General features: G+C 43.9%; 1 protein-coding gene across 10 annotated transcripts in view; it reads right to left on the bottom strand.

Annotated features, from left to right (window-relative positions):
* Nucleotides 1–25,364, bottom strand: part of PTPRF (protein tyrosine phosphatase receptor type F) — a 341,929-nt gene that overhangs the window by 197,696 nt on the left and 118,869 nt on the right. For all 10 annotated transcript variants that reach the window (XM_052666105.1, XM_052666114.1, XM_052666110.1 and 7 more), the window contains exon 3: nucleotides 20,829–20,999. In XM_052666105.1, coding sequence (XP_052522065.1) covers nucleotides 20,829–20,922 — 94 coding nt within the window. In that variant the 5' untranslated portion in view covers nucleotides 20,923–20,999. The remainder of the gene's footprint in view (nucleotides 1–20,828; nucleotides 21,000–25,364) is intronic.

Genomic DNA, 25,364 nt, shown 5'->3' on the forward strand with positions numbered 1-25,364 from the left:
GAGAATCAGCTCAGCTCCCTCCGTTCAACATCAAGGGAGAGACCCTTATTCCAGGCTCACTCAAATGAGAACAGAAACGAATCAGGGCCAGGGGACCCACATGAGTCCAGCAGTGGTACCACCAACATGCCACCAGTGGGCATGGGATGCCCCACCTCAAGGATGCAATAGGAACCCACACTCAGCCACTACTTGGCAATGGCTTTGGAAGGAGGGATGGGAAATAACAGCGTCCGAGGACATTTCAGCTATCACAGCTGCGCTGGAGACCAATTCTGAGCAGCGCCTATCACTCAAATGCAGGCTGAGGAGCTGAGGTCTAACAGAGCTGTGAACAAGAGGGACACCAAAGGGAGAAGATAGAAGAGTTCTAAAGAAATGGTCTAAAATGCGCGTTTTCTATTTTTATGGAAAACATGACTAGTCACTAGTATTCAAATGCAATTATGTACAGGCTGATCTATAAATAATGCAAAGCACAGGAAGGAGAGATCAACACTCATTTACAGCATTCTGCATGCTGTACTGAATAATGTTATGCATCAGCTTTCGTCATCCTCGTAAAAAGGAAATATAGTCCAGAAACTGAGCAAAAGGAGAACACTCCTCCCCCACTTCCAATCCAGCCAAAAAAAAAAAAAAAAAAGAAAGAAAAAGAAAAAAGAAAAAACCATGGTAAATGTTAAGGTAGTTCTACTCTCCTTTTGTGCTCCTTTTGTGGATAGAAAACTTTGCTTCTACATTTCCAATTCACCTGCTATTCTCACATTTCCAGAAGCTGTAAATAAGGTATTAGGGAAACACATCAGCCCCCATCTCACTGCTATGCGAGCTGCGAAGTGCTCTCAGTAGATGCCACGCAGTGTCACGACATCAAGAAAATCTTCCCAAATGTGTTACATCAAACATCTTACTCCACTGCACAAAGGATTGTCTAATTTAAGCTGCCAGGGACACATGCAGGTCATCCACTCCAACCTCCTCCTCAGAAAAATAATGAAGTCAGAGCATTTAGCTCATCATCCTGTCCTGCTGAGATCTGAATACCTCCAAAAAAAGATCTCCCATTCTCTGGTCCCCAGTTCCAGCTGCTTACCACTCTCGTTACCAAAACATTTCCCCATACAACCATTCATAATTACCCCGGTTGCAACCCCTGACTTCTGACCTCTAGGAGGAGAAGCCTAGCAGTTCTCCCAAAAGACTTTTTATTTCTTGACTGCAACCACTGAATTCTAGAACAGTTCTTTGATTTAATTTTTTTTTTTAATTTATTCATCTAATATCCTTATTGCAACAATACCTTCCCACACATCCGTTCTGTACAATCAGATTTATGCCATTTACATTGAAAACTAAGGTCTTTTTTCCCTACTTATAGCTCAGTTAGCTTTGTTATAATGCAGTTTGTAAAATTACATTTAATGGAGAAGGGAGCAGGGATTTTGTTTATTTCTGAACTGCGATGGCTAATGGATGGGGTGGGAATAATGACAGGATATATATTATGTAATGGTCGAACAAAACAAGGAGAAAATGCATGACCTGATCATTTCTATCCTTCATTAAGTGGTCTGTTGAGCTGCTTTTTCTCCTTACCAACACTGAAACAGCACGGCAGAAAATAACATATTACTTTGAATCGCAAGATTAGTGTTAATTAAATCAAAAATTACTCAACTGTTTCTTAAATTCATTAGCGATAGCTAAAAATGTACCCAAATCACTAGATCGGCATAAGGAAACTAACTGTTACATGTTGGTAATTACTACTGTCCACAAACATTGAGGCCCTTTAATTCACACTCTGGATGGCCACATCAGGCTGTGCCATGCTAAGTACCTGGCCAAGCCCTTCCTCCTCCCAGTGAAGCATGCAGGCAGCAGCAGATCCCACACATCCCACTCACCCAGCGGTCACCAACACTTCACCTGCTTCCCAAGGCTCCTCTTGGCTGCTGGAACCAAAAGGGGTCTGCACACAGCAGGACCAAACAGCTTGGCCAACAGACTTTCAGGAAGAAAACAGATGGGCTACCAACGGTTTCACCTGCGTTTGAAACAGGGAGAACACGCTATGGATACAAGTGTGCAGCCCTGCCTGGGGAACAGGTAAAGAGGAATGCCTTTCCAAGGGGCCAGCGCATTGGTGCAGCCCCACAACGGGAATCCCACCAGAAACGGGGCAGCTCCTGAGATTGATGAGTTGAACCGAGCTCTTCTGCAGGGAGAAGCACTGCTGTGCAAACATCCACAGGAAACAAACAGGTCTGAAGCGCAAGCCGAGACCCAATATGCATATTGCATAGGGCATGCCAACTGCCCCCATGATAAAAGCAACGCATGACCAAAAGAGGGAGACAGGAATGGAACTGAATCAGGCCTGGACTGATGTTTGAACATACTCATTTCCTGTAGGGAAAAGGACTGATATTGGCTAACATCAACAGATAACAGGCCGGCTATTAAGGGCTTATGGAGGTTTCAAGAGAACTTTGATCCAGATCACACGTCCCATTAACAGAGACAATAAATTACTCTGAATATCCATGACACAATACATAAAAATATAACTTGAACCAATGAGATGGTGTTCCCTAAAGATTAAAAGCACTAAAACATCTGTGATACATCAAAAACATGCAAGCTTGCACGGAATGCAAAACTCCAAAAGGGCAAACGAGCACCACTGCAGTTAGCTTCCCAGAAACCACCAGACTTTCCCTAGCAAGCTCCCCTATACTTAAGTTCCTTCTATTTCTGCCAAGTATGTTTTTATGGCAAGTGAAAAAAAAATAATAATCGTGGCATTTGATTTCAAAAGTCCACATTAAAGAAAGGTTTTCCCAAGGAAGTGCTCAGATAAAAGCCTTCTTCTCACCCTGCCAGGCAATGCAGTACAGAGCTGCCTGCTGGGCAGAGCGCTGCACAGGTCACTGCCAGGCACAGAAATCCTGCTCTGCTGCTTTGATGTGGAGCAGCTCACAGAGATACCACGGCTATTGCAGCAAAGTGCGTTGCTGCTGAAGCCCCTTCGCAGTGTTAAATAAGCTGCTGTTGTTCTTTAATATTAGAAAAAGGAAGTCTGGTTGTTCCGTCAGCACTTCAGACAGAAGTGCAACAGGCGTAGAAGGTGTTATGAGGGACCAAATCAAGTTGGCATTCATTAGTACATCGGTGACTTCCCAACAACAAATCCCAGACACAGTGTGCTTTCAGCTCACACTCCCACCCAGCACAGCAGCAGCACAGTCAGGTAAGAAGCCCAGCACCCAGGGATCAGGTAATGAGGTGTGGGTTCAGCTGCTCACCTTTCAACTCCACCTCCTTCTGCTTTCGACTTTAAAAGGTTTTTCTCTTTATAATGTAAATGATGTAATTTATACCTGCAGAAACACACACTGGAATGTTCTCTTATGTGTTTCTCTAGTCAAGGTTAAGCATGGGAGAGAAAGTCTTGGTTTGATTTTTAAATGCTGCAGAGATCCCATAAAACAAATTTTGAACAAAACCACTGCAGTGGTTTGAATATGGTGAACACTGAACAAGAACATCTGCATGCATTTTTATGGCCCACTCCAGCCATAAGGGCATTCAAACACACAGTAGCTTTAGGTTTAAAAGACACGAGTCTATTTATAAACAGCCCATGTCACGATCTGCCCAAGTTATCTAAAACTTCCTCCTCTTGCAGTGACACCTCACCCAGTCTCAGCACCAAACTCTTCCACTCCCCAGGCTTCTCCAATCCATCCTTCCACCAGTCCAAGAGCACCAAAGGCTCAACCCCAACCAAACTTTGAAGCAATTCCTTGAATTTCCTCTGCCCCCAGCTGGCTGCCAGCGCATAACCCTTGAACGCTGTTTGTCCCACCCAGCCAGACATCCCCCCTCACTTAAGCCCTTCCGGCCCATTCAGAATCTCGTTCCTTGTACAGCTGTAAACACACTCCTACGATGCAAAGCCTGAACCAAGAATAGGAGAATTTTCTTTAAAAAGAACAAAAAGCAAAGGAAGCTGCTGGCGGAGCTCGGCCAGCCCCAGCTGCCCATCAGCATTCAGGGCACGCAGCTGCTCGCAGGGAAGGCGGCTGGCGGTGGTATCCCTGGAATTCAGCTTGGCGGGGGAAGAAACAACCTCTGCTGCTTTTTCTGAAATTTCACGTAACCACCGTACTATGCCTGTGTAGTTCTGCCCAAATTCTTGTATGTATTTTGAAAGCTTTGCTGAAACAGTTAAAGCTCGGCGTTTATTTTACAGGAGTGCCCTTGTTTGCATGGCTCCTTTTGTTGCCATCTGTCAGGCTTCCTCATTGAAGCTCTTACAGAGAAAACATCAGTAACAGCAAAACAGCAGGAATTTAGGCAGACAGCCACTCCTTCCTTCTGCCCTTAAAAGGTTTGTGCCTGTGTTGCATTAACAGGGATCGCTTTCTGCTGTAACACAGACACCAAGCACAGCATCAGTCACATCTGGATGGTGCCAATACTTCCACACTCCATTTTATCTTCTTTATCTGAGCAGAGCAAGGGCTCTCAATTCCCCACTTCCTATTCTCCCACCCTGTTACCGCACAGCTCAGGCAGTGCTGTGCCCAGCTGTGCCAGCACAATGCCCCAAGTCACACCAGACTGCCACGAGCATCCCACCCCCATGGTGTGCACACCTACAAATCTCAGGCTGCTGACTGCTCGCACGTGTGGCTCCAGAGAAGATAAAGGAATTACTAATGTGACAGCTTACATTCCCCTCTACTCGTTATTAGGATGACCCCTCTGCCTCCCTCTGACTCATTTTAGCATCATTCCTGGAGAACACCTTGTGTGCAGCCCCAGCACCACCCAACACAGCTCTCATAAGGTTTGTGTATCTTTTTTCCCAGGATGGATGCACTGTATGAGTAGGACTGCCTCTGCTACATGTTTTGTGAAGAGCTAAGCACTTCATTCGAGCTATGAATCATCAGCAGTGACAGCAGCAGAAACATCTTGTCATAAGCAATGAAGAAACTTCAAATTAAGTATCCCACCAAATAATTTACTGAGATTGCCAATCCACAGTCAAGAGGACTTTTGCTTATAAAATCATTCATCATTTAAATAGGATTGCAGGGACAAAATCTAACTCCCCAAAGAACTTCCAAACTGTTAAATCACAAGCAGCAAAGGAGAGAAGAGAGGTGAAGGCCAGTGTGTCTGCAGCACCTCTCGTACCTTAACAACGGCAAACATTTCTCACGTACCGGGACGGTGATCCATCTGCCAACATCCTGAGAAGAACTATTTAAATCTCCCCAGGCAGAAGCACCTTTCCCCCTCCCCATCACTGTTTTGGCAGCTTGGAATCTTCACACTAACAGCCCAACCTCAATTTTTAATCAAGTCTCAGAACAGAAAGCAGTTCTTCGCTGCACCTGTCGGACCTGTCTCAGCACCAACATTCTCAACATGGCACACACACACACTGGAAACAATCTGAAACTTTTCACGGTCTGTAAAGTAATGTAATGTGTCTCTACAGTGAAAGCTCTCAGAACACAGCTGAAGCAGCACCATCTTCTGTGTTCTGGGTGCGTTGTATTGCCTTCCTTTAAAAAATCCTCTTCCTCTATAGATTCGCTCCCTTTCAAAATCATGGCATCTTCCTGGCTTCTGGAATTCGAGCTGTGGGACACAAAGAGCTGTTCTCCCCATCCCCATTCATTATGCTTCCCTGCTTCTGCAGGGAGAGAAAGCAGCAAGTCACGCTATTGGTTCCCTTTGCTGCACATGGACCATTGACTCCCAGAGCCCTTACATCACATGCAATGAACCAAGAAGGTATCATACACAAAAAAGAGCTATTGCACACTTAGTGTTCTCCCAGTGCTCTCTCTAGAAATGTAGCTAAGCTGAAATGTGGGGCTTTCTGTGATTTCAGCACGGCCAGCTTATACACAGACTCAGGCTATGTACTCCATGATCATTAAAAATAGCCTGCTACACTCACAATACCTCACTGCTTCTAGCTATAACCCCATACCAGAAGTCAACATGCCCTTTCAGCACCAACAGCAAGACTCCTCGGCTGTCTGAGCCCTATCACTCCTGCTTCCCAGCCTCCCCCCTATTTCCCCCCGTGTACGATACTGGAAATCAAATCCCTGTAAATACATTGTACCTTGAGGGAAATTATTCACTATCCTAAGGAAGCCGTTTCCTTCTCCAGCATCACGTCCCGGTGCAGCAGGATAAATGACTGTGGGCATGTGCATCTGCGTAAGGACTGACCTTCCAGTGCGCAGCTAATGAAGATCAGAAATCATCAAGTTCTCACTGCAGATAACTGAAAGCCTGGCATGGATGCTTAGACAAAATGTTCAAGTGACTTCAAAGACCTCTGTCAATACAGGAAAAAGCCACACTGAAATTCTGAACCTTCAAATCTATTTGAAGTGTTTCCCAACAAAGGCAGAGGATTGCTGGGCTGCCCTCCTTATGCTGCTCTTAGGGAATGAGCCCCTTTGCTCAGCCCAGCCATTCTGGCACTGTCAGTCAATCTGAGCTGCATCTTACCTGTTCCCAAAAGCTCTCTGGGTGAAGACCGACCCTGGGACACTGCAGCAGGGATGGGGCCATCCTGCACATAGAGCCACGCGTGGACTGCTAAATGGGATTCATTAATCAGGCTCCGACTGCTCCACTTCACCAGGTGGCAGCTCTTTATAGACACTGCCTCATTTCTTTATTTTTTAAATGCCTAGATTAGTTTAGTGCAAAGCCGTTGAGAGAAACAATTTGTCTGAGGAGATGATCTATAGATGATTGAATGCGCGCTAATCAGGCTCGCACAGCCCGCAGAAGCAGCCTGCCCCACAGTGCCCGGCTGCAGTGTGGGGATCAACAGACCTTCCCTTCTCCCCAGATTTCAGCAGCCCATGGGCAGCAGTGGGGCATCTCCCAGCACGGCCACTTCTTCTACAGGGCTGCACCCTCAGGCTGCGGGAGCCACCAGCTCAGAACAAACCTTGCACTCGGTCACCGCTGCTAAGCCGGACAGATTCCTACTTGCGCTCCTTAACGTATGCATATTTAAGAAATAAATTATCAGGGAGATCTCTTTCATTCAGATTAGTGATTAGAATATCTTTTTCTTCTTGAAGCAGATTTTTTCCTCAGCTGTATCTGCTGCTATTCTGGGACTCTGTATTGTCTTCCCTCAATGCTGCAGAAAATGTTTAGCAGCTAATTGCACAGTCAAGTCCTTTCACATCATTTTCACTTTGACAAGAGTAATTAAAAAAGCTAAACAGCTCGGGAACCAATTGATTAGGTCTGCAAGCTCTGTTTGGGCAATATTAAGATGCACGTGTACAGAACAGCAAATTTTCACAACACATTCCTGAACATTTATCACTTGGTGTCAGATCCTTGCAAGATCTCCCCTTTGCTCCACTCCTACCCCATTCTCGCGGCATTTGTCTACGCACCGTGCATATATCCACACCACTTGCATATGGGCTGTGCGTGCTCCATGCTTCAAGAATCAAGAAAATTAACCCTACGGGACAAAGAGAATACTTTCCTTTCATCTCCCATACTCATAGTCTCCGAAGTCTCAGTTTGCAAACAGACTCCAACAACTCCCATCGCAGGAATGCAACCACACAAGGCTACTTTGTCACTACTTTTGAAAGACTGCGTATAATGACAACTTCTGAACTTTTGCCAGTTTGTGTATCTATACCTGCACCACAGAAAAGGTATTTTGAAGCACAACCCTGTCTGCAGACACCCTGTGATACGGTGCTGAACCACCTCTTTGTTTGCCTTCACATTCATCCTAGTCCTCCATAGCAGTGCTTTTTTATATTATAACTTTTCAACCACGTAATTGAAATTATAAGGTGAAGGGCTCCAAAATTACAACAGATGCACCAAAATGGTGAGTTTATGAGCAATAATGAAATGGAAAGTCTGGAAGCCTGAGGGTACACACATTCAGAGGTGCTCCCTGTAGTTTCTTTTCAATAAAGCTAATAATTCTACATCAACAAGAGAAATTGAAAGGATTTTATATATATATATATATATATATATATATATATACACACATATATATACACACACATACACATATATATATATTTATTTAAACCACTTCCTTCTCAGTTACACTTTCTTTTTGTGGTGGGGAGCAGAACTGAGTGCATATTTAACATCTGCCACAAAAGCCTCAAGGTGAAGGGCTGACAGGAACACAGCACAACTCTAACTAAAGAAACTCCCTTCGTTGGTGGCATCAGAGCCATCAGTCACCTTCAGTACCACCTGCCACCCAGGTGCTGGTGCTTCCCAAAGCCAACAGCTCCGTCCCTGTGTGACTATAGGGTACTGGGCAGTGATAGGGAATGGGTTCATGGCAAGAGTCACCAGTGTTAGGAAACAAGTCTGTGAACATATTCCTGGTAGCACCTGGAAGGGGCTGGGCACACACAGGACTTCTTGCAGAGCAGTTTCAGAAGAAATCCCACTCTGCGACAGCTCCATCCCACCCAGTGCTGCAGCAGAACAGCATCCCAGGGACCTACAGCCTCTCTTTGGTGCAAAGGCTGCCCTCACCAACCTGCACAAGGTCCATGCAAATCCCTCCAGGAAGGCTGAAGATGTGAAGAGCTGCATGTAAAAGGAGACGCTGAAAGGAGCAACAGGAAGGTTTCACACATTTGCAAATGTGATAATTTAAATGACAAATGTAACAAATTAAATCCAGCTTGTTAGCTAATAGAATATTTAATTATGTGCAATGAATTATCACTTAAAAGATTTGGGAATTTAACCAGTTATTCTCAGAATGCACGATGCACTCCTGAGCACGATCTGATAACAGCTCAGCACTGGCCCCCTGCATCTCCTTCCACCTTACCTTGTTTACAGCTCTATCCTGTAATAGTTTTTACTTGTTTCCTTGATGCCTTAATTTCCTGCAATAATACATCTGCCATGAATAATTAAGCAACGCATTTGCTGCTCACTGAAAGCTGAACAAGAGCAATAAATCAGCTCTAGGACCCTCTGCCAGCACGGAGGCAATCACTGATCTACTGCAGGTTGCAGGCTGCGGTGGGAACAGCAAGAAGCACTCAAGGAGCCACTGGGCAGCGTGGCACCACGACTGGTCACAGAGTCACTAAGTATCCTGAGTTAGAAGGGACTCCCAAGGATCACGGAGTCCAGCTCCTCACTCCACTCTGTACTAGGAGGTATATACAACCCTATGGCTGAGAGCAGTGTCCCAGTGCTCCCTTAGCTCCGGCAGCTTGGGGCTGTGCCCACGGCCCTGCGCAGCCTGTTCCATGCTCACTGCCCTCTGGTGCAGAGCTTTTCCCTGGCCCTTCCCTGATGCAGCTCCATGCCATTCCCTCAAGCTCTGCTGTGTTCCCAGAGAGCACAGCTCATCGCTCTGCAGCAAGGCAGCAAAGCCCATTCTGGCACTTTCCTTGGGAAGGCCAGAAAACTGTGTGCTCTGTTCTTCACGTGTACTCATTATTTCTTGCACACTCGCTTTCATGGCTGTTCCCACCATTTCCCTGCTGCATGGATAGGAGAGCAGCAGCAGCAGATTGCCTGAGAGAGCATCAGTCCCCTCTCAGCACCAAGGAGATGGGCTGCCTTGCATTCCTTGCTGTATCTGCAAATATCTCCCAGTGCCCGTGGTTCCACGGGCAGGAGAGGCTGCAGGATGGGAGCAGAGTGCTGAAGGATCATCTGTAGTCAGGCCCATTACCCCCTCTGAAGGTTTATCTCTCTGATTCACATTCACCCTCAGACAGCTGGGCATGCTGCATTCCTCACTTTTTTCTTTTTTTTATATGAAGACTGATAGAAGATAGGGGAGAACGACAAAAACAACAGCGATAACACTTCCCTACACCACTTCCAGTCGCATGCATATCAGAGGAGAGGAACAATAAAACAACTTTCCATTACCAGAACAGCATCACCTTTTAATTGGAATGAGGTTTACAGTGCAATCGTGTTAGAGAAAGCTCAGCTGCAGAGCAGACAAGGGGCTCCAGCTTGGCAGAGCGGGGCCATTACAAACCTAATCAAGCACAGGTACCCAGCCAGGCCCAGGAAATGTCAGAGGCACCATCAGGATTCCACGTCTTAATTTGAGAATCTCCCCTGCTCACTAGAAAGCGCAAAGGCTCAGAAAAAAATTTTAAAGGTCAAAATGTAGAACAGTTCATCATTAAATTTCCTTACAAAACACCCTCGTGCAGAAACAAACCGTGTAATGTTCCTGTTTTTAATTCTGTTGACAAAAGATTGTACATATTTTAAAAACGTAATGCTTAGCAGCTGTGCCACCAGTCTGCCGAGTTTGCATATAGAGCTGTAATATTACCATACTCTATTATTCATAACAGGCAGCAGACTTCATTCTCGGTCTTGTGAAAAATAATTGCAGTTCGAAGCCAAAGTCTGAAGGCAAAAACATCCCAACAGAATGGCCAGAGTTTCCAGAATGCAGGAGCTCCTGTAACAGCCTGCATCTTGATTTAAATCAATTAAATTTAAAAAAAAGAAAAAGATAAAGAAGTTTCCTCTGATCTGTTCTTGAGAAAGCTTTCCAAGAAGCACGTGGCTCTTACACAAAACACAGGACAGGAGAAGCTCCAGTGAGCAAACAACTTGTTTCTTAACCAAAACAACTAAGCCAATAAATAAGTCATCTTCTAGCACGAGGCACTTTCCTTTCAAAGTCTTTGGACTTCACTCACTACATAAATGTCCAGAGGTTCACGTGAAGTTGTTTATAGAAAGAAAAAAATCAGTATTTCCACTTCTCCTTGATGTTCACAAGCTTTGCTTGGCGCCTGATCTGAACCTCCCATTTAAGAACCTTCTCTTCTCTTAGCACCAGGCAGGAAGTCTGCACACTCTCCTCATTCTGTAGTTCTCAAGACTGATTCATTCATTGAAGACCTCATCAACACGAGCAGAGCAGAAAGGCTATCATCTAGTAGGTCTTTGGGACAGTACTCCTCATTTCTACATGGCACTGAGGTTGCATCTCCCAGAAGAGCACAGCACTGTTGACTCTGTTAACTCCTGTACCGCTTCTGATCTATTAGAACTGCACAACTTTGCTGTCTACCAGCTGTTTAGGCAGTTGTGTCTCATCCTGTATTTATGTAGCTGATTACTCCTATTTTCAAACATCTATCTGCATTTCCCCTTATTGACACACTTCCTTTCAGACAGTTTCTCCAATTTGTAGAGATCATTTTGAATTCTATTGGTGTCCTCCAACATGCTTGCTGCTCTTCCCAGCTTGTTGCTGCCTGCAAATTTAATAAGCATGTTCTCTATTCTATCAGAGAGATCATTACTGCAAATGCTGAATGCTACCAAACTGCCAAATACCCACCCCTATGAGCAGATGTTTCATGAGAAAGAGTCTCACAAGGGAGTATTGAAAGCTTTACTAAAGATAAATGACATCTACCGCTTCTCCATTCACAAGGCCTGTTATCCTGTCATTAAAGAAAATTAGATTGATCTGACCTTGACAAATCTACGTTGGGTATTGTTCCTTTGCCTATGTGGATGTAACAATATTTAAAGTTGTTGCAATTAATAACACTTTAGAGAAGCAATAATAAGCATGCAGCTTCTTACAACAATACCTGATTTTAGATATGAAATGGGAACTAATTTGAACGGGATGAAAAGAGAAGAGAATGTCTTTCTCTTCACACCTCCCTTAAAGATGCTGCATTTTAAGGCCATTGCTGGAGGCTGTGGAGGGGCAATTCTGAGGTGCACAGGCCTCAAGTTTGATGCAGTCCAGCAATGATTACATCACACAGTACAAAAGCACAGCACAAGCTCAACAAAGAAAACTCTGTATTTACACAGTTGTCTCAACTGGAGGGATGTACTGGGAAACAAACATCACAGTGCGTGTGAACTCACCTTCCCTGACCAGATCACATCGTGTGCTGCTGGAGCTGGAGGATCACCTCTGGGTCTCCAAAAGGCTGAGATTAGAACAGCTCTGCCTTCATTCACAGAACGAATATGCAGGTGATTGAGGTGTGTACAAGCTCAGACAGCACTCGTTAGTCACATGCACTTAACACTTTGCGTGAAATTCCCTTCCTTCATATTATTCAACAGCACATTTCTCTATGGGTCACTGCCTTCCACAAACGAAGTTCCCTTCCCCTCAACTGCTAAAGTGCGCCTGTGGTAATGTCAAACATTTTCATAGACATTTTATCTACGAATAACACTGCTGCTTGTATTACAGAGTACAGAAGCAAAAATCCTCTTTGTTTTCAAAAGCATCCAAACAACCTCTGCAGGAAGAGCCAAAAAGCAAGCGCCCAACTCATAACCACAGCCCCCCAACTTCAGCTTTGGCAGAAAACCAAGCAAGGCACATTTCAGCCATGAAAGAAACTCATAGAAAGCGAAACCAAGCAGCTTATAATAAAGAACTTTGCATAACCCCTAGTATAATGCATGCAACAGAGCGTACAGAAGTACCCTGGAAGTCTGCACAGCACACATAAATGGCAAGACAACAGCCAGGACCATTACCTCCCCTTACAGGGAACAGGAGCAGAGGGAGCCCTTCCAGCTCTTGGACTGCCCTTACCACCCTCCTGAGAGCCCCAGGCAATTCGCTGTGCTCAGCATGCCAAGAATGAACACACTGTGCCAGGACAAGGCTTCCCAGAGCTTTACAAGGGAATATGAAAGTATTTTCTCTATTTTCCCTTTTGCTTCCCTCCCCCTGCTGCCATGGCCCCATCACTTATTAAATGCCCCGTAAATCAAAGAGTGGTAGATGAACGAGAGAAGCCCGCTTCTGTCAGGGTTTTTCTTGCATTCTGAAACCACGGAAAGCTTATCTGTTTGATGCTAAATAAGATGAAAACAGGTAGCCATCCCCGTCACATAGGTATTTTAATCATCTTAGGCATTTCACAGGATTTTCACCGCTCATCACTCAGTTCTTCAATGAATCTTCCCTCATGTAATTAAACACTACATAAGTAAATATACTTACAGCTCCTCTTGCTTCCAAGCTGGCTTTTGTCAAATACAAGGACTGAAATCCATTCATGGCAACTCTCACATTTACCACCAAACAGAGGACTTCAGTTTTTAGCTCAAAAACCAGCGAAGTACTATCTCTGCCTTATGTAGAGCTCCGCAGTGAAAGCTACGACTTGGCAATGTGTGCACGTCTACCACCCTCACAAGCCACGAACTGGATTTGACAAGCTGGTGACAATGTACCATCCTGTCTGCCAGGCACACTTGTGCCGGTGCCAGGACTCAAACTGGTTATTACAAATGGAGTTTTTCAGGGGCAAACAGACCTGGGTGAGTAAAGCTAAAGCCGCTGCATGTTTCCTGGTCTTTCTGGATCCCGTTTTTCCAAGCAACCTTTACCAGAAGTAACAACACATACATTAATAGTTGAAGTGAACTTGTCTAAAAATAAACAGAAAGAAAACACGTAGGTGTTCTGCACTCCAATATCCAAGTACTGAGGCTCAAGAGCCATCGTCACCTCCTCCCTGCGTTGCAATTAACTTGCAAGGGCTTTTATCATTCACCTTTGGGGTGAACCAGGACAGCCATCACAGGTAGAAATTATTGAGAATTTAAAAAAAATGAGAAAAGCATCAAAATCAGACAAGAAGGATCCCCAGGATACAATCTTCCTTTTAAATGTGCAGCATTAACCAGTGTCAAATGTGGGTGGTTATTGTTCTCTATGGGACCAAATTCCCAGAGAAGCCAGCATCAACTGGAGCACAGCAACCCTGCACAGCAGAGGAACCTGCCGTGCTGACAGCACCCAGCACACCAACACACAGCAGCCACCCTGGTGCCACCAGCCTGCAATGGCCTTTCCACTTGCTTTATGTTTTGACCAGAAGCTATTCATAAAACTCAGCCCAATTTTCAAAATGTGTTCATGGAAACTGTAGTGTTAATTAATGAAAAAAAATGGCAACAACGATAACGCATGTAATGAAGGACAACCTGAAAAGCACAGCAGGGCTCATTCCAGCATGTGTAACATGAAGTGGAAAATATTTTCTAATTATTTCTTTAACACTACATGGAGTGCCCCGATTATAAAGACCTCATGCTATAACACCTGAAAAAGCCCAGACTTTTTCTGGCTGAAAGAAACCAACACTCAGGACGAAGTCTGGCATTGCAGCCTGCAGTTCACACACCAATGTAAATCTGTCATACATCAGATGTGCTTTGGTTTAATCCACTAATCATATGTCAATAAAGCATGTGAGGAAAAAGACACTTCTACGACTTAGGGCTTCCAGCAAGCACCCTCTGGTGTTTTCAGATCAACAAAATAAATGAGATTTGTCTTCAGCATAGACAAAGCTCTGATTCACACAAGGGGCTAAATACAGCATTCAATTAGAAGTACACCACTGCTTTCCAGTTACTTTCACATAAAGACAGACATCTGACCAGAGAAAAGACATCCATGAACAAAGGATTTACTTAAAGAAAAACAAAAAACATAACACGCCAGCCAAAAAAAAAAGAAGATTGAACAACATTCTGAGCAAATTTCATACTTGTAGTTGTTCACCAAATTGTGCTGCTTCGTCTTGTATTACAATATCATTCTGAAGTGCCAACACAATGAACAGATAATCAAAGAACTAAGAAAAAGAAAAAAAAGGCATCCATATTACTACTTTATTGCCTTTTTTTTTTTTTTTTTTTTAACAACTGCTCAGCTAAAACAGTGCAAGCTCCAGCAGGCCTCATGCTTTTTCCTCACCTGAGGAATGACAGCATGACAAATAGTATTACTTAATCAGTATTTTCCAGCACTCCTTTTCATCTCAAAGGATGCCACCATCACTACTACAGAATATTTTAAAACATCTCCCTGAAGTATTCACAGCAGCCTGTGCAGTCACAACTAACTAACATCTGGGAATACACACAACCAGCCTGCAACTACGTCTGGAAACTGAAGGATGAGCTTTGCAAGACTGGTAGTCAGTAAATAACAGCAAGGATTGATTACTTGGACAAAATTTCTTGGGTAAGTAGATGAGTTGTGATCCAACAAAATGTATTTTCACAGAATCCTTGAGTTGGAAGGGACCTTAAACTCCTCTGCAATGAGCAAGGATGCCTACAGCTCAACCAGGCTCTCAGAGACCCATCCAGTCTTATCTTTTTATGAAGTTAAGGGCAAGAACCCAAGTCACACTAACAAAATGGCAATCGGAGACTTCAGAAGATTCCCAGGTCATCGTAGAGGACCATGTTTCCACCTCAAAGCTATGGGCAAAGGCGTAACAATTGCTGCTGTTGTGTGACACGAGGTGGCACATCTTCTCTCGGTGCTGGTCTCGACTTCAAAAAACACTTCTAAAAGTCAGGAGGATTTGTGGAGACCTGTAAATATGATTTGATCAGAAAAATCAAGACCAATCCATTTTTCCACAATAAGAAGGACAAACTTTCAGACTGTCTAACTGTTACATTCTAAGTTGCTCCTCAGGGAGCCTGCATGAAGCGGCATGAACTTCTAGCCTAGCTGATAAAGGTTACAGCATCCAGTATCTGAACCCAAAAACACACAAACCAAGCCTAAAATAAATACAGATTTGTAGAAGTAATGATTACTTGCCATTTTCCCAGATCACACAGGAGATGGGTAAATTCTCCACCATTTAGCCTTCAAATCATGATTTGGTAGTCTCTTAAAAGCTATGTGCTAGATCATTTGCAGCTGTTAAAAGCAGATGCAAAAATTACTCTCTGAAATTACACAGCCTCCATTGTGCAGGTCACAGTAGAAGTCTACACTGATCTGATTTCTGGCCCTACAATCTATGAATCTACACTGGAGATAAAATTTTAAGCAGTCACTTTACTGTTTTTCTATATCACCTAGCCAATAAGCACATTTATAGAACATTCTCTCTCAAAAAAGTGCATTCAGTATATCTGCCTCCAGCTCCTGTCACTGTACCAATAGCTTGCACAGATGTGAAGGCAGCAGAGCAGCTCTGGCCACCCAACCCCATCTCAATGCCACGGATAGCAGGCAGGTGTGTGACATGAGGAGCCTGGTGCAGAGGCACAAGTCAGAGCCTACAGTGAGACCTCCTGCAAACCAGCAGCCCTGCAACACCACTGATGAGTGACAACATGCCCAGAGCTCTTCAAAAGCAAGATCCTGCCTGAGATTTCATCACAGCCCTGGGCTCAGGAGCCTCCCATCACTGGGGGCTGGAAGATGGCGCCAGGAAGGGATCGCTAAATATTTATGCTGTTCTTGCATTCTCCATAGGTCTTTGTCATGACCACTGCTGGATAAGAGCTATGGAGCTGAGGCACACCTTTGACCCAGCACCTGATGTTGACTGATGAGTGATGGTGGCTTTAAGAATAAATAAAAATGACAAATTGTAATGCTGTGACCCGTTACAGGTAGCTATCCAAACAAATTCACAGGAGTCCTGCAAGTGCTGGAGCAAAAAGGAACACGGCTATAAATGCAGAAATATCTGCTGTCTACTCTCAACAGAGCATTTGCTTTTACAGCATCCTTCCTATCTTTTACATCTGCAATGTTCAGCTACAAGCCAGCAGCACCTAGATATTTTACAGAAAAGTGAGGAACCATTTATGCCTAAAAATATATATGATGAGTAAGGACAGCAAAAATAAGCTGCACAATGACTGTGGTTAATATTTCTGCCTGCCCCTTAACAATGCAACCCAGTGCCTCAGTTACAGGGGCTTTCCTAAGCAATTTTTTACATGTTCTTTTCACTGATTGAATTTGTCAAGCTAATCGAGGCAGAAATGCAGAAAACTAGTATTTACCTGAGCTGTAATACCTGGATCTGATCATACCAATTATACCTAATCACTATATTCAGTGTTTGGGGATGGGCACACAAACAAAAATGAGGAAGCGGAAACAGATGTAAGGCAGCAATGGAAAAACCTCAGGTCCAGCTTTCTGGATGGGACTCTGCCATCCAGCTTTGCAAAGCACAGCTTCAAAGGTCTAGGTCCAAAGCATCTGCCACTGGGCCACTGTTTGGGATGTGAAGCCAAGAGGCAGAGCTGAACTGGGGAACAAAGCCCCACCTGGGTCCCAGGAGCAGAGCAGTACATGTAGGCACACAGCTGGGGCACAAGAGAAGCGAGTGATAGCAAAAGTTCCAGTGCTCTTCCATGCAAAACCTCTGGACAGTGCTTTATATTTTATTTCCAGAGCTCATCTGGAACCACGTGTCTAGGAATTGCATGGCACTCTCCCATTTCTCAGCCTTTGCACCTCAGCTTCTTATTTGTTTTGAGGTGTCTCCTCAGTACGATTTGCACCCAAGAAATATGGTTAATGGGAAGCATTTGCATGACATACACAGCTATCTGATAGAAAGGACCAAGGTAGGTTTGAGCTGCTTCAGATTTGCGGCCCTCACTCATAGGAGGATGTGGGAGGGCAAGGACCTGTCCTACAGGCACCAGCTCACTGCTGCAAGCTGCCCCTCACACCCTTAAACAAAAGTCAAGCTTGCTCCATCTTTAGAAATCAGATGCAAATTGTTTACCATGTCTCACTTCACACCTAGTTGCCCAAAGTCTGCGACTTTGGTTAGAAAATACTGGGCATGGGTCACCTAACCTCTTCCTTCAGCTAATGGAAGCCTCGCTCAGGGCATCAAATATAAAGCCTAATTTTAAGAAAACAGACCAGCAACAAAACACATCGCTGATGATGGTATTGATTCTTTTTCCCCCTGGTTTCTCAGCGTTTTGTTTTGAGAGGGGTTTTTTTTTCGTTGTTGCTTGTTATTTATTTATTTTAGTAGAGTAAATGACATATTTCCGAAGGATTGAAAAGAGCATCTTTTAGCTGACAATTGAACTGAACATTAAATGAAATCTGCAAAGCCGTTTTTCCCATGCACAATCAAAAGCTGACAGACAAGGATGCACGGAGTGCATAAAAAACACAAGCAAGCTGAGGGAGAAAGTGTAAAACAGTCATCCTGAATCAGCTCTGAGCCACTCTAATGGAATTAGGGTCACACTGACAGAAACACACTCAGATCACAGAGAAAATTTAATAATTTCTTACTGCAGTCTGTAAAAGCAGAGGAGGATTTGAAAGTGCTTTCTGCCAAATTAGCACTTCTCTATCGACCATTCCCCACACGTTCCCCCTCCTGCTCACCTTCTCCTCCAAACCCCTCACCAGAGAGGCCCCGAAAGCACTGGCCCTATCTTGCTTGCAGGGAGGAACCCAGGGAGCTGTGTGTTTAACCTCTGGATGCCCCTTCGATTCCTCAGTGCTGACGTTATTCAGCCCCTGTGAGCTCAGCCCCAGGAGCAGCATTGCAGCGCACCCGCCGCTAATTCCGCTACGCGATACATATTCAATCTGTTTTATCTCAGGCGTTAACTTCTCGCTGTCTGCCAGCTGCCTAATTGTCAGCAAGCTCCAACAGCCAAGCTGAATGTGTTGTGACAACAACAGCTACAAAGCACAGGCTGGGAAGGTAGGGACGCCCAGGTTCTGCAGCACCCGGCTGCTGGCAGAGGCAGCCCCTGCCCTGTCCCCTCCTACCAGTACCAAAGCGATGCTGCAGACTGACTCCAGGAATGCAGAGATAATCGTGCTCCCCTTATTGTATCACTTTTAATTGGAGAAATAGAGGAGCAATTTGTGATCCAGAGCCTTGCGATTCTTCTGCTGTCTCCCAGCAGTACCACAATGGGAAAAAGAAAGAATCAGGGTGATATACCAGGCACAGCCAAATTCCATCAGGAATCCATTCAGACAAGTAAACTGCCATCAAGATGCTTAGGGGACAATAAAAATGAGGAGAGGACATATGAGGTGCTTCTTTATCAACATCCCTTTCTATCTTTTGCAGTAAGGTCCACCATGCATTCTTCCCACCAGGGAGTTCTACCAGGACTCCCAAACACCATCTCCACTATCATATTTTACCCATCTCTACCATTGACAGCAGTATACAAAACAAGAAGAAATTCATCCTGCAACTGCATAAATGCAAAGCTTCCCTCAGTCTCCTGGCCGTCACACAGCATCCTGCCACTGGGAGTGTCGGTGTTAAAAGTCAGTGGGGCAAGAGAACCTATCAATTGCCAAAACACACAGAGCAACACTTTCCACTCAGGAAGACTTCAGTTAATCTACAGTGGCTGTAGCAGTTAAAAGGTCACTGTCCTCCAGATTTGCCTTGCAGATTAGGATAAAGTAATTCAGAGTCAGTCTGCACCAGAGAAAAAGGCATACATACGTTTGCTTCTCAAGACAGAAGTGTTGCACATCTGAGACATCAATATTTGGATCTGGGCCTGTGAAACAGGGCCAAGTTTCTTCACTTTAAGCATGTGGAAGCATTCCACAAAACTGGCAAACCATATCCACTACAGATTATCCTTAGACCAAGAACTGTTCTAGGATGTCTCGAACTCCACCAGCTTGTGCACAGCTGATGGAGAAATGCTTTTATTCTTTGCAGGGACCAGGATGACGATAATGAAAATTTTTTCATACCTCAAAATATTAAATGTATACTTGTCTGTGCCAGACTCCAAAATGGGATATAGCACTTAGACTTAAAATAATCTAGATAAGCATCTTCTAGCACCTCTAGTGATGGTAAAAATAGTGGTGAAATGGTGAAAATGAATTTTCATCTTTCTTCACATCAATCCTCAATCCCCTCTCCAGCTTCTCCAAATTTACTCCTCTCCCTTTAGTCAAGGACACTGAAGAACTCCAGTCCATTTTCTCCACTCAGCCAGGCTCTTAATGGTGTGGTGACCTCCTTCAGCTTTCACAAAATTACATCTTAATTACAAAGCCTGGTGACCAACTAAAGCTGGAGTGAGAGGCAGATGGCTGGTGGTAGTTCAGGAGGTGCATCACAGCCACCTCCCTGATCCATTTGAAGCATCTCAGGGGCCCAGAGTGTTTGCAAAGATACTGAGTATTTGCAGCTGCCTTAGAGCCTGCAATGAACATGTGAATATTTGGCCGTTCTGAAAAATGAATCCTCCAAAATCATTATATGCTGGAGCAGTGAAGTGCTCAGCAACACGCAGGTACATGCAATATTAACCAAAGCACCATGGCAGCTCATAGCAGGCTGTCCCACTCCATGCTGCCAGCAGAGAGCTACAAAGGCTGACTTCCTAAGGACATAAGTCTCTCCTCAGGTACCAGACATGAGCAGAGCACCTGAAGTACCACCACAGGAAAATTTGACTCCAATTCTTCTACAGGTGGAGGGCAGCTACACCAGAAAGTAAAGACTTGAATGTTTTCCCAGCAGTTTTCCATCACCCACTGATTCAGGAGAGATGTTTCAGTTCTACAGAAACTATAAGAGCTGGTAAAAGAACAAAGTAACAGGGATTACTTCAACCCCAGTACATCTCTCTTCTTCCGCCCCCAATTTTCTTTACTCATCTATACACGTTAGCAATCAAGTTGACAGGTTTTTATCTTGCAGCTACTACTGAAGCTACTACAGAAGCGCGTCCTGCGCTTGAATAAATGTTGCCAGCCTTTTTAGTTCTATTTGTGCCCCTTCACACACATACTGTTTATCTTTACTGCACACATTGGAAAACAAGATTTGGAGGGTTATCCCTTTGTCCTCAGTGTTGCCAGTACATATTGTACATACAGTACATATTCAGCATTTGTTGAAAGAAAACTTGCAAGACATTCAAGCCTTTAAAAAATGAATGTTACTTACTTTCGGCTCCTGCTTTAGCAGGATCAGGCAGCATCAAGCAGCACAGGATGACTGCTAGCACAGTGAGTACTGAGACGCAGAAGTTAGGCACCATATTCCAAAGCAGGGCAAGTCCTCTTCAGTCTGAGGCAAGTGGTCAGCACATCCAGCGTTACAGACACAGACTTACTCCTGCAAACCAAGAGATGAAGAAAAGTGTTTAAATATGATGCGTGTATTAACTGCTGACATGCAAAACTAAACTGTAAAGACAATTAAGAGACAAGTACAAATGAAATTTGACTATCTTTCCTGCTTGAGCAGCATAGCATCACACTAATACTCCACAATCCAGTAGGCTGTTTTTAAGGGGCACGAGCCATAAAAACATCACCATCTTCAAGTCTGCCTTCAGATCCCGTCTCTATTACAGCCTGACAATATATCCTTTAGCTGTTCTCACTATGTTTGTACAACAAATAGTTCTGAAGATGCACATTACCAGAAACAGTGTCTTAAGTTCACAAAACTCTCCTTGTCTGCCCAAGAGAGACATGCTTGGTTGCATACGTATGGTGGTTTGTAGTCAGCAATGTTCAGCGTAGCTGGGCTGGTGAACAACTGCTATAGTAAAGGACATCCTTTTGTAGCACCCACTGCACTTGCGCCTCGGTTGGGTCTAAACGGGAGACAGAGCAGCTGAACAGAGTCAGCTCCAATTTCATAGAGCAGATGGGGATGCCAGTGAAAAATAATGGTGAAATGCCTTTAAAGATAAGGTTTACTTAAAGTAAAGAGCTAAGGTTCATACTCTCCAAAAAGGATAGGAGGCACCATCTAAAAGGACAAAATTACCCATCTCCAAAACAAAGCAAAAAGTCTCGGTAATTGGCTCAACCTGAAGATCTGCTTGGATACAGAAATGCAAAAAAATCCTTGAAACCTAACCAGAAAGACAGGTATTTAAAAAAAAAAAAAAAGTATTTGTGTGTCTACATGCTTTGTCTTCTCATGAGAATGTACTCTATTTACTTTAAAGACAAGAGACTAAGGTTCACCTGTTAAATCAGACGTTAAAGGAGTTAGCAAGCCCCATTCTCTCAAAGTGACAACATCTTGCTTGACAGTGGCTCACTCTTTCAGCACTAGGAATCTCATCAGAGGCTCAAAAGCCATTTAAAATAAGTCAATGTGTCTCTCCCTTGCTAGGCTGCAAGAACTACAGAAAGTTACTAGTAGGGCACTAATAGCAAAATAAATCTCATGCTGGCATAGGTTAGCCTGTGATTCAGCAGCATGCAGCAGGGCAAAGGGGCAATGACTTCAGACCTGAAGGCTTTCTAGGCCCACAACCAGCAGTGCCTTGGTGAAGTCACCTGGAGGTGTACATGTAATTATCATGATTTTGGACTCCGTGTTCTTCAAGTAAAGTATTTGAGTGCACAGCCTGTACATGAATGACATACATCTTAGTGTTGGAAGAAGTTTTGAAAAATATGTTAAATATGCTAAAAAAAAAAAAAAAAAAAAAAAGACAATTTTATGTATTGAGAGATTTTTGAAAAGAGCAGCAGCTTTTTTTGAGAGAGAGAGAGCCACAGAGCTTTTGATGGAGGTGTGTATTACATGTTATGAACATGCTTACTTCTGACAAAAACAGCGTTCAAAGAATGTCAGCAACCACAGCGTTCAGGGAAATCCACACAAAACCTCAAGAGAATCTACCTAGGCAAATATTTACATTGCATCGTACTAACAAACAGCAGATCATGATTCCTCTTCATTCTGTTACTGTATTTGCACAGTAAATCTTTTCACAAGTTATAACATCACACAATACAAAGAAATCTTTATTTATGCAATGTCTTCTCCAGCCAAGACATCTGAAAATACTTTACAAAATAACCTAGTTCTAACCTAGATGCAGAGCGAATACTGATCATCTCATCCCGCCTTTATTATCTCAATGAAAAAAATAAATCCAAGTGAGCTCAGCAGCAGATTTTGAATACAGAAAAAGAGGCTCTTCATATCAGCCACACTGGATTCTCCACTGCTCTTCAGCCTCCATATTCTCCTCTCTCTCTTGCCAAAGAATTACTAAGAGCGCCAGTGACACGTCTTACACAACAGAGACAGGCAGCTGTGTCTTTATAACAACATCAGCTCTATTTTCAACAGGAAACCCAGTTCAGCCCCCAGGCGGGCTGCCCAGTGTCAGCCAGCCCTCCAGATAAGGCTCACAGGGGAATGGGAAGAAGTGCCCGGATTAAGAGTGAAGATCACAGCTCTAAATTCTGTATATGCGGTGCTAATTTGTGCAGTCTGGAGACACAAGCTCACTAAAGCACACGTTGAGCAGCATTACACCTGGCTCAAAGGCACCAGAATCTTAAGCTGCTGCTCTTCTTGAGGGGAAAAAAAACAGAGGGCTGAAATTACTGTGTCTAAACAAACAATGTGTATTAAACTCTGCCAGATTAGGACAGAGAATGTTTTACAGGTGGTGCTGAAAACATCTTCGGTATCTATCAGACCAGACTGGGGATGAATAGCTTTCACAGAGCTTTTCCTCTTTCATTCACTTCCATTAACAACAAAAGTGCCTGATCTAATGGCGTATCTTGAGCACAGATTACTCAGAAGTCATGTGAATGGCACTGCCACTACCCTCATTCAGGAATAACTCTCAGGAACACAAAAACCTCAGCTAAAGAATAGGTCTCTTGATTTCTGTCTTCTTTCAGCTAATAAGATCAAGTTTGTTCCCATCTCCAGCTTGATGGATTTATAACTTTCCTCTGAAGCCCCTAAGATATGTGCAGTGTACATCATGCAAAGCTGATGAACTGCCGGTTACTCTAACCAGATGCCTTATAGATTTGATCTTTTTGCAACTGTTTAGTGCTTCATAACAATTTACCATCTGGTAAAATAAGCCAGATTGCCCTATGCAAGACTGCTGTCTGTCCCTCCAAAGTTGATACAGCACCTTTGTTTCTTAACAGGAATAATCTTCTCTACTTCCTCTCTCCAGAGTTGCTACCTATGAGAAACTCGTCTACATACAATATTTAAAGCCTTTAAAATTGGAATGTTTTAAAATTTTATAAATCTGAGCAGCTGTCATTCTCTTTTGAAATTGAAAATACAAAAAAAGTTTCTCCAAGGGGTTCAGCTCTCTTATTTTTAGGAGTGAGGTGCTCTCTCCCTGGAGGACAACCCAATATTCAAAGCAAGGTGACAGGGTGTGAGCTGAAGCCCAATTCACCTTTCAAAAGCCAACATCACGCTGATCATTTTGAACAGTAACCTTGAACTAAAGCTACAGGCTTCTTTTGTTTAAGGCAGAAAGGCATTATAAGGAAAACATATGTTGTAAGAAAAAAAGCTATAAAACCAAGTAATGTTGGTAGACACTGGTAATCAGCAAAATAGATTTTATAGAATCAGAGCTGCTTTAGTAGAACAAAGTCCAACAGCAAGCAATCAGCCAATGCTCTCAGACCCCTACTGACTTCTTTGCCTCGACAACACCACGCCTCCTCAAGCTGCTCTGTTTTGCACCTGAAGCTACCTCCTGTGCCCCAGGTGACCTCCCACCCCTCCTTCTCAAGGCACCCTTTAACCTCCCTGCTTGGAGCATTCCACAACGGAGACTGCATCTGGGAGCTCAGGCAATGCAGAAGAAGATCTCGCAAACACAGATGTACATTCTCATTGCTACTTCTGCATCTGGTCCTGGCAGTATCATAAACCCGACACCATGTAAGGCAAAAGGAGGCTGCAGCTAAACATTCCAGATGGCTCTGTAAAATCCTCTCTGAGTTTAGCTTGCTAAACTCCATTCTCTGCTCCAAACTCAATGTTAGAACTACCAAGCGCTAGCTTGGCAGAGAACTAGAAAGCTGGAAAGCACAACAAAAAGAAATAGCCAACTCAATTTAAATATAGCTGATTTTGCCCTAGGGCAGGTGGATGGAAAAGAGGAGGTCTCGAGAACATTTTTGAAACCTGCATGGTTTGATTCTTTCAGACAAGCAGAAAAAGCTGGACTCATTTAAAACAGAGCCAAGAATACCAATGGCTCATATGGTACTCGGAAATGCTGGCAATGAGCACGTCCCATAGGAAACTGCACAGAGATTAGAAAAAGCAGTCAACTTTACAGAGTCAAGAAGAATTGCAAAGCAGTGCTGAATAGCTCACGTCCTCTATGAACTCTTCTGGAAAATAAACTGAACTGAAGCAAGTGTTGTGTGTGCCATCCCATGAATGGCACGGGGAAGAAAAGCATCCCCAAAATAAGCAGGCCCATTCCAAAAAGAGGGACCAATGCACTGCAACTGCTTTGCATGTTGAAGCTATTTGCAACTTTACGTACCTAACAAGTCAGCACAAAAAATGTTCTCTGTAGGAATCCCTGCAGTACATCCACAGAACTGCCAGGTTCAGTTTTGAGTACATCTACTGAAACTATATTTGCTGGAGACATGGTAAGAAATTCTCTAAGAAGGTAAGGCCAGTGCATAAGCAGTGTCCTTGTCTGACCTGGAG

Source organism: Tympanuchus pallidicinctus, unplaced genomic scaffold, assembly GCF_026119805.1.
Source record: "Tympanuchus pallidicinctus isolate F22 unplaced genomic scaffold, pur_lepc_1.0 scaffold7, whole genome shotgun sequence".
Lineage (NCBI taxonomy): Eukaryota > Metazoa > Chordata > Aves > Galliformes > Phasianidae > Tympanuchus > Tympanuchus pallidicinctus.